Raw genomic sequence first — 9,322 nt, 5'->3', positions numbered from 1 at the left:
CAGTGGTCCTCTGACTCTCACCCACAGCTAAACAGCCGAGTTGCTGTGACGCAGTTCAGGGAGTACGTCTGGAACCGTGCGTGAGTGTACATGTTTGTGTGCAATGTTCAAGGGAAGAGGTCTAACAATTGTGATGGTCTATTGATATCATTGATATTCATCTAATCTCCTCTCTTCAGGGGGAAACTCAGTTTTGGTTTCAACACTTAATTTGATAATCTGCAAGAAAAGCACAAAAGGGACATTCTGCAGATTCTTAACCTTTCCTCAACTTTGGCACTCCCAGAGGCAGGAAAGGAGTATCTTTCACCACAGTTATTAGTTCACAGAGACACCCTTGACCTCTGTGGTGGTAGCCAACTGTCAACATAACTGATGTTATTGTAATGCAGGTTCACTCTCTTTCACTTCTATTGCAGTCATTCAGGTCTATGTGTTGGCCTAGTTCCTAGAGGCCTGAGTTCAGGCATGTACAAATTTCAATTAAACTGAATTAGGCTGAAGACTATATTGTCACAATCCCATGCCAGTATCATAGTCTGAAAATACAGAAATGACATAGACACTCTAACCGAAGTACAATGGGCATGTGTCAAAAACATTTCTTGGGGTGATATATATTTTTCTTTTTTTACGAATTAAGAAAATATAACTTTTAGAAAAAATATGATGACACATATTATACCTTCAGACATTTACTGCAAAACAGTACATTTCTGTCTGTTTATATTTTAAACATGCATCTTTTAAGAAAAAAAAATTACAAAACTTTTTCATTAATCATACAATAATAATAATAGATATAAAATGTTGTTGATACAGTCAGCTTTGGTGTCAACTTTAAATGTTAGGATATCTTTTTTTTTTTCATGATTAGAACCCTGAAAGTGTTTGCATTGTTATTTGCTGATAACCCAGGGTATATATTAAATAAAATGTATGCTACACAATTTTATTTCTGAATAATGAGGGAGGTGTTTGTCCTCCAGCAGAGTTAGAGATGATATTTCTGTTCCTATTAACAGCATAGAACTCTAAATAGTATCAGAGAAAAGCAGTCTGGATGAATGTAGCTGAGCTTTACAAACCATTTTACACTCACCAATAACAAACAATATGAACACATGGCTATATATGTTTTTCTTATAGGAGTAGGTATAAAAATGTAAAAATGAATCAGGTGAGGGAATTTAAAATATGGAACACAGTGTGTTAAATAAAAGGAACGTATATCCTCCACCTGAGTGACTTATTTGAATGTGGCCATTGAGGCATAACAGCTTATGAAGAGCCTCCTGTAGATTTACATGATAAAACTCTCTAATATGAGCAGCCGGAGGATTTTCTTTTCTCTTTTTCTTTCTTTTTTTTTTTTTTTTACAAAGGGAGAGAGTATTCAAAAATCGTTAAATTGTGTCGCCTACGTGTGCGCGCGTGTGCGTGAACGCTCGTGCAGAGCGATGGATACAGCTGGTGAAAAGCCCGTCTGTTTCATGATGGGAAAACATTGGAAGTGAACGTGTTGTGCAGAAAAAGGGATGGACGGAGAGAATCCGGAACAAAGTTATCTCTCTCTCCCTCGTCCCCCCTCCCTCTCTCTCCCTCTCTCTCTCTCTCTCTCTCTCTCTCTCTCTCTCTCTCTCTCTCTCTCTCTCTCTCTGGGTTGAAGCTGAGGAGCTTGTGGTGGTAATGAGAGTTTAACAAGACCCAATAAATCAGTTAACGGTGATGGTTTATTGCCCTCAACACGTGTCATTGTTTACCAGGAGTCAAATTTCTGTTTCTCTCAGGATAAAAAAACATATATTATTCTGAGAAAGAAAAACGCAAGTTCAGGTGCAATAGCAATTATCTTATTCATTTGTGTTGTCTTTTATATATTTTTAATTCATGTATTTATTTTATTAATTGTATCAACATGACTTTATTTATTGGTGATCAAATCCATTAAGCTTTTTTTTCTACTTCTGGTTTTCTCTAATGTCTCTGGCCCACCCCCTCCTCCACCACCCTCATCATATTTAGCCCCCTGCACACATTTCCAACGGGTTATCACAATTGCCATTCCTCCCCTCCTTTCTGATGTGTTACCCAGATTACCATCAGTGCCCCTCAGATATTTTTAACAGATCCTCGGCGCTCGGCAATATCCACTCGGAGCCATCTGGTGCAGATCAAAATCTACTGACTTCTTGGGCTTCAGTCGTTAAGGCATTAAATCGAGATCTACAGAATACCCCCGTCTACTCGGGAGGTGGGTTGATATAAGAATCAAATTAAATAAAAATAGAAGTGTTAAAACATGAACAGCCACATGGCTGTGTCAGGAGTGGGCAGCTGAGGAAAGTATAGAGGTTAGAGCCCTTTTTCTTTTTCTGAGCTGGGAAATGGATAAGCGGTTCAAGAGGAGGTGACCAGAAGCTACACAGGAAGATTTTTTTCTTGTGGAATTATATTTTTCAAAAGCGTATTTTATAAAAGGAAAGGAAGCGTAAAATTGTGAATTTGTGCTGTTTAGGAATACAAAAGTCACACTTTTAGTGAACATGTTTCTGAACTGACATAAATAAATTACACTTTATCCTAAATTTTATTTTAGTTAATATGTTAAAAACGAAGACAAGTTGTTTATAATTAAATTGGGGACTTTAAAAAAAAAAGGTACATGGATATTTTGTGGTGCGTCCAGGGACGCGCAGACTCTCCAGCATGTTGCCTCGGTGTTTGAGTTGTCCCTGGCTTTTCCTCATTCCTATTCACTCAAAACAAGGAAACGTGAAGTGGCTCTGTTGTTACAAAGGACAACAGCAATCTGGTTTAAGTCCACACACACACACACACACACACACACACACACAGAGAGAGACACACACACACACACACACGCGCGCGTGCGTTTGCAAATGCAAGGAGGGTGAGAAAAAGAGAGGGTGAATTTGGCTGATTAAATCTTTATGAAGAAATCAAAGGAAACCAAAACAGAAGTTAATAAAAACATACATAATTAATAAATCATATGGAAGGATTTGCATGGTTTTCTTCTTTGACTTTTGGAAAGAAAGCCTCTAGAAAATTAGCCATTTAATTTTTAAACTCTCATCTGAGATATAACACTTAATTTCTTAATTTATCAATTTGATAATTTCATGAAAACGTTTATTTTAAAATCCGAATAAGCACAATTATGTCCATTTAACTAATGCACAAGTTTTGAAAACATTAGATGAAGAACAGTGCAGAGAATAAATCCAAACTTGGAGGAAGACACTTAATAAGTAAATGAGTCACTATGAATTAAATAAACGCACCAGCAGCTCGTGATAGCAAAAAAATCCTCTGCGGAGAGGCTTTTCCCTCTTTAATTACAATTTAAATCTATTCAAAGTAAGTTCCTTCTTCTGACGGGTTTACTTCCCCCTGTGTCGGACAGCTGTAAAATCGTGTAGACAGGTTGTCATACAACAATCAAAGCCTTCGGTGAATGGACTCTAATGCTTGAACATTTAACATACAATAAGTCCAAACACGGAGGGAGAGAGAGAGAGTCAGAGTCAGAGAGGGGGGGGGCGGGGGGCGGTGGGGAGAGAGAGAGAGAGAGAAAGAGAGCGAGAGCGAGAAAGAGAGAGAGAGAGAGAGGCCCCAGCCAATGTGCTCACTCTATATTCACATTATCCACATTGCTCCAAACGAGGAGGAGCTTGCAGGCTCAAGTAGGGGATGCCAATCAAAGCATCAACTTCAAATTGTATCTGAGAGATCAGCCTGGAGACCTCAGGGCCAGGCGCGTCAGTCGGAGCGCAATTGTTGATCAGATCACATCCAGCGGACTTTGCGCGAGAAAAGAGAGGAAGCCGAGATTTAAGAGCGGGTTGTTTTGACTGCATACCACTGTATGTCTGTAGTAGCTGTGACTTTGGCTTGAACACTTTCCTCTTTACTCCTCCGGGTTCTCTTTTTTTCTTTTTCCTCTCGCACACTTTTTTTACGCACAGTTTTGTCGGACGATACAGCCGTGCGACCATTCGGCGGTGGAGATGTCTTTCCCCCAGCTAGGCTACCCGCAGTACTTAAGTGCCTCCCAGGCGGTGTACGGGAGCGAGAGACCGGGAGTGCTTACGCCTTCGTCCCGGGGAGGGAGCACCGAGATCGGGGGAAGTCCGTCCGCCACGGCAGCGGCGGTCACCTCGGTGTTGGGCATGTACGCCAACCCGTACGCACACAACTACAGCGCTTTCTTACCGTACACCAGCGCGGACCTGGCTCTTTTCTCACAAATGGTAAGAATTAATGTTCGCTTTTTGTTTTGTTTGAAGCTGCACAGAGGATGGTTTACGCTTGAGGCTCCAACTTAAAAAAAACACACTAAAAAAACAACCGAGATTCGCTGGGTAATCTTAACAAAAACAATTCAGAAATGTAAATGCATTGTACTTTGTCTGATTTTTTAAAATAGATTGTGAAATAACAGTCCATATTTGCCCGTTTTTTCGCAGTTGAGTGCCTTGTCTGGCTGAGTTACAAATGTGAAAAGTTTGAGCTGTGGCTACAAGCAAAAAAAAAAGAAACAAAAATCGGACTTGAAAATATGTATTTGCCCTCAAAGGGAAAACATGAAAACAAAACAAAAATCACACAAACTATTCGGCTATTATAATATAGCCTACTGTTGGATCGATCGATCGATCGCAAAGTTTAAATACATTTCACGGGAGAGAAAAAACGTGCAATAGATCTGCCCTTCAGCATGTCAGGAAAGTAATGAAAAAGTTCCTTCTTATTTCTTACCCCTGACCCATTATTTTTTCATCATATTTTTAGAAATAATCTCCACCGTAAAACAAAAGCTTATACTATAAATATGTAATAATTTTCAATCGTGCAGGCTTTGTTTTCCCACTCCTGTCATGGTTGAATGCCACGTGGATTTTTACTGTCTAGATGAAGAATTATCAGACATGTTTTGGCCTAAAATACACCTGGTGACAATAACTAACTTGCAGTGTGTTAATGTGTGAGCAAATGTGTGCATCAGGTCCATAGGCAGTGCGTAAAGCTTCAAAATAAAAGCTATTAACCCAAAAACTCCAGTGATCGATATGTTTAAACGCTGTGCCCAAAGCAAATAGAAGCGAGAAAGTGGAAGTGCTGCACGCTGGGAACTTCACTTATAGGCCTTCAAAGTGTTTTGACATACTTGAGGAGTGTGGAAGAGAGTTTGGCAGGTAAACATGAAAGATGGCAGTTTGCGTTGTGTTTATAATGATGCAAGGAACTTCCTCGCGTCCCGATCACTCGATTTGTTCCGTTTTTAGACTGACATGTATGAAACATGTTTGCTAATAAAAGCTCTTTGCTTCTGAGTGAGTGTTTGTGCAGGCCTAGCTTGTGGTATTTCTGCAAGTTGAGAAGCTTATTTGTGGAAAGCTCAGAGTCAGGTGCAACTGCATGCAGGCCATTTTCACTTGATTGAGTTGCATATATCAAAAGGCATTTTTCTGCATTATAAAAATAAATAAACAGAGTATTATATAATTCAGTGCATGAAACTATTTTTGCATATTAAATATGACCCTATAATAAAATATTATTCTTGCTTTTTCCAGGGCTCCCAGTATGAGCTGAAGGAGAGTCCTGGCGTCCATCCGGCTAGCTTCGCAGCACACACGTCCCCGGCCTTCTATCCATACGGCCAGTTTCAGTACGGGGACCCGGCCAGGCCCAAGAACGCCACCCGGGAGAGCACCAGCACCCTGAAAGCCTGGCTCAACGAGCACAGGAAGAACCCGTACCCGACCAAGGGGGAGAAGATCATGCTGGCCATCATCACCAAAATGACGCTGACGCAGGTCTCCACATGGTTCGCCAACGCCAGGAGGAGGCTCAAGAAGGAGAACAAGGTGACCTGGGGCAGCAGGAGCAAAGAGGACGGGGAGGATGGGAACTTGTTCGGCAGCGGGGATGAGGCGGAGAAAAACGAAGACGAGGAGGAGATTGATTTGGAGAGCATAGATATAGACAAAATAGACGACAACGACGGGGATCAGAGCAACGAGGATGATGATGATAAATCAACAGAGGGGAGCAGGGACCACAGGGGCGGTGTCGGTGTGCGTGGAGACTTGGACAGCTTGGAGAAAAGACGGGCCTTCGCCCTGCAGGCCCACGAGGCCTTTGACAAATCTAAGAGCACAATTTCAGTTCACCCAGGGAGTAAGGAGAACTCGGACGGCAACAACAACAACACCACAAGAGTTTTGTCCCCGGATAGACCCGGGAGCTTTCCTCTCCCGTCTAACAATAAGCCCAAAATATGGTCTTTAGCAGAGACCGCCACTAGTCCCGATAGCTCCTCTCAGAAACCCACGTCCCCCTGTGGCCCAGCGGCCACCACTCACTCATCAGCGCCCCATCACCAGATCCAGACCCACCCGGCCTTCCTCCCCAGTCATGGACTGTACACATGCCAGATTGGAAAGTTCCACAACTGGACAAATGGGGCTTTCCTGGGCCAGAACTCCCTGCTAAATGTGAGGTCGTTTCTGGGAGTAAACCAGCACCATCACCACCACAACCACCACTTGCCGGGCCAGCAGCAGCAGCAGCAGCCGACGTCTGTGGTGGTGTCGCCGGTAGCAGCTGCAGCAGCACTCAGCAATGACAGCAAGGCCCCAGCAGAGACGCACAGTCCCAAGCACATAGGTAGGAGAACAGGAACCACGCGTGCACGCGCATACATGTCACACGCAAGCTATATAGCTATATATATTATACTGGTTAAATTGTTTTGCATACATCCTGTGCAATTTCTTTGCATATAAATAATTATAATAATAAAACACCATGCACACTCATGCACGAGGAGGGTTCATTTTATTATAGGCTTATACCAGACTAACATGTGGGATATTTTTTATGTTTATATATTTTAGCAATGAATAAATAAATAAATATCGGCCTAGAATTTTTCCAGCAGTCCTAATAAGTGTTTTACTTGTTTCCTTTATAGAGCATGAAAACGGTGTAAGGTCTGATTCACCTCCAACACAGATCCTGAAGTCTTCCTTTCGACCCATCCATGACAGGTGAGAATACTTTTTTACTTTTCTGCTTTTGTTGAATGTTGCAATGAAAATAAAAAATAACAATAAATGCAAATAAAATAAATGACCAGCCCCAGTCTTAGATATATTAAATTATACGTACATATAGACAATTCTATGATTATTGCATTAAAAAAAATCAACAATATATGTAACAGCTCAAATTAAAACAACTAAAATTAAACATGAACCTTGGGGAAGGCCCAGGATATTGATGCAATTATTACTCCAGTAATTATTCGACCAATAAATACGATTATAGGAGATGCAAATATTTTTACAAACCCCAGGGTATGGAACTACATTTTATATCTGTTAGGTTTTTTTTTAATTCTAATATTTTTTCATTAAAAAAACAAGGATAACACTTCAAAATAAAATAAACAAATATAAATAAAACACAGTTTGCTTTACGGGTGACAAGGGTCTTGACTCCCATCCCACACCCCCTTTAATTCCTCCCCTCTGGGGAGAGTGTGGCTACTTATCAAGTCACCGAGTAAAACGGGCTCTGTCTGGGCTGTGTGCTTTCCCTAAAGACCCCTGGGAGACCCGGAGCCCAGGGGAGCGCTCTCACCGAGTGGGGGAAAAAACTTTACCTCTATTTCAAGTAATAAAAAAAATATCCCTTTAAATGAAACAGTCGTAAAGAAATAATAATAAAAATAAGGGAAATATGTATGTTGCTAATTGTTGTATGATGAGGATTTTTTAAAATGTATTTTCCACACGCTGAAATATTTTTAAACTGTAAAATAATTATTACCATGTAAGCCTTTCCTTATTATTATTCTTTTATTATTATTATTATTATTATTATTATTATTATTATTATTATTATTATTATTATTATTACAAGGAGAGTAAAAGAGAGATTGGAGAGGGGGACTGCAGTCTGTTTTAAATCAAAGCTGTTGAGCCAGACAATTGAGATGCATATTGAAACCCGCTGTCCAAACACGGCGGGGGTATTTATCTACCTTTCTGTATTATTCTTTATCCAGATCCTCTCTGCCTTCCAGCGCCAGGAGTCCACAAGACGCCACGCAACGAGTCCTCACTGCTCTCTCATCGGCTTGATCAAGACACTTTTTTTCGTGCTTGAAAAAAAAAGACACAAGAAAAATAGAAAAAAAGACTTTACACTCCCTAAAAAGGACACTGAGAAATAATAATGCAGCGTAGCATTGAGTCGGTACAGAACAAATGGCGTAATTTGGTAATATCCTGTGGATGGATGGATTACTTCCTCTATTGTTGTGTAGCCTATAATCGCGCCTATAATGTTACTCCCTCTCTCTCTCCACTTTGCCCAGGCAGGCTGGGACATTTTGGTAGGCTTTTTACTTTATTATTATTATTATAATTATTATTATTTTTGTCTCTATCTTGTGTTTTTGGTGTCCTTTCTTTAATGTAAATACCAAGTGATTTAAATTTGTAAATAGGAAGCGTTGAAGGAATTTGTCCAGATCGTATATTTTGCCTAATAAACTAAATGAAATTATAGAGAAAACCAACGACTATCATGAGCCTATATTTCTTTTCTACATGCTTTTAATATTGTCATTATTATTATTATTATTGCAAATATCATTATTTGGAAAAAGAAAACATTGGCTTACTACCAATTTTATTCCAACAAGGGTGGGAATGGGAGAAAAGATGAAATTGGCAGTCTGCAAGCAGGCTTAATTTTATTCAAGTTTGGGAGGAAAGCAGCGTGGATGCATTGAGGTGCTAATAAGTGTCCAGATGGTTGCTGGTGACAGAAAATGGACAGGAGCAGCTGGGAAGGTCATTAAGTAATAATATGGGAACGCCCAGTCCAAACAAAATCAAATGGTTAAAATCTAATCTGTCAGAGAGAGAAGTCGATTCGAAGATAAATTATTAATATTTTCGTTTTTTCGGGGTGAGGAGAGGGGGAGGAGGGGCCTGGTGGAGCAGGGTCAGTGTTTTGGGGTGCTGTCTGTCCCGGGGCTGATAGTGATCATTAGCCTATAAAAGCAGCTGCTTTTGGCTGCTCAATCGGTGAGCAAAAGTAAATATTGATTTACAGCCTAATGGGGTTAAAACAGAAAAAGAGGAAAAGTGCAATAATAAGGTGTGATGTCAACACTGTATTTTTCCCTTTCATTTGCAGGAGCTCCCACGAATATTATACGAAAAAAAATTAAATGATCTTTAAAATGTGATTTTTTTAAAAAAGCTATACTTGC

General features: G+C 40.3%; 1 protein-coding gene across 1 annotated transcript; it reads left to right on the top strand.

The window, feature by feature from the left end:
* The first annotated feature begins 3,679 nt into the window (after positions 1-3,679).
* irx1a (iroquois homeobox 1a) lies at positions 3,680-8,608 on the top strand. The gene is made up of 4 exons (XM_059339634.1): positions 3,680-4,277; positions 5,604-6,699; positions 7,007-7,082; positions 8,105-8,608. The coding sequence occupies exons 1-4, from the start codon at positions 4,035-4,037 to the stop codon at positions 8,178-8,180; spliced, it is 1,491 nt and encodes a 496-aa protein (XP_059195617.1). The 5' UTR covers positions 3,680-4,034; the 3' UTR covers positions 8,181-8,608.
* Positions 8,609-9,322: the final 714 nt, after the last annotated feature.

The sequence above is a fragment of the Centropristis striata genome, chromosome 8, assembly GCF_030273125.1.
Source record: "Centropristis striata isolate RG_2023a ecotype Rhode Island chromosome 8, C.striata_1.0, whole genome shotgun sequence".
Taxonomy (NCBI): Eukaryota; Metazoa; Chordata; class Actinopteri; order Perciformes; family Serranidae; genus Centropristis; species Centropristis striata.
Note: the sequence above shows the minus strand (reverse complement) of the source record. Positions and strands in the feature narration are given on the sequence as shown.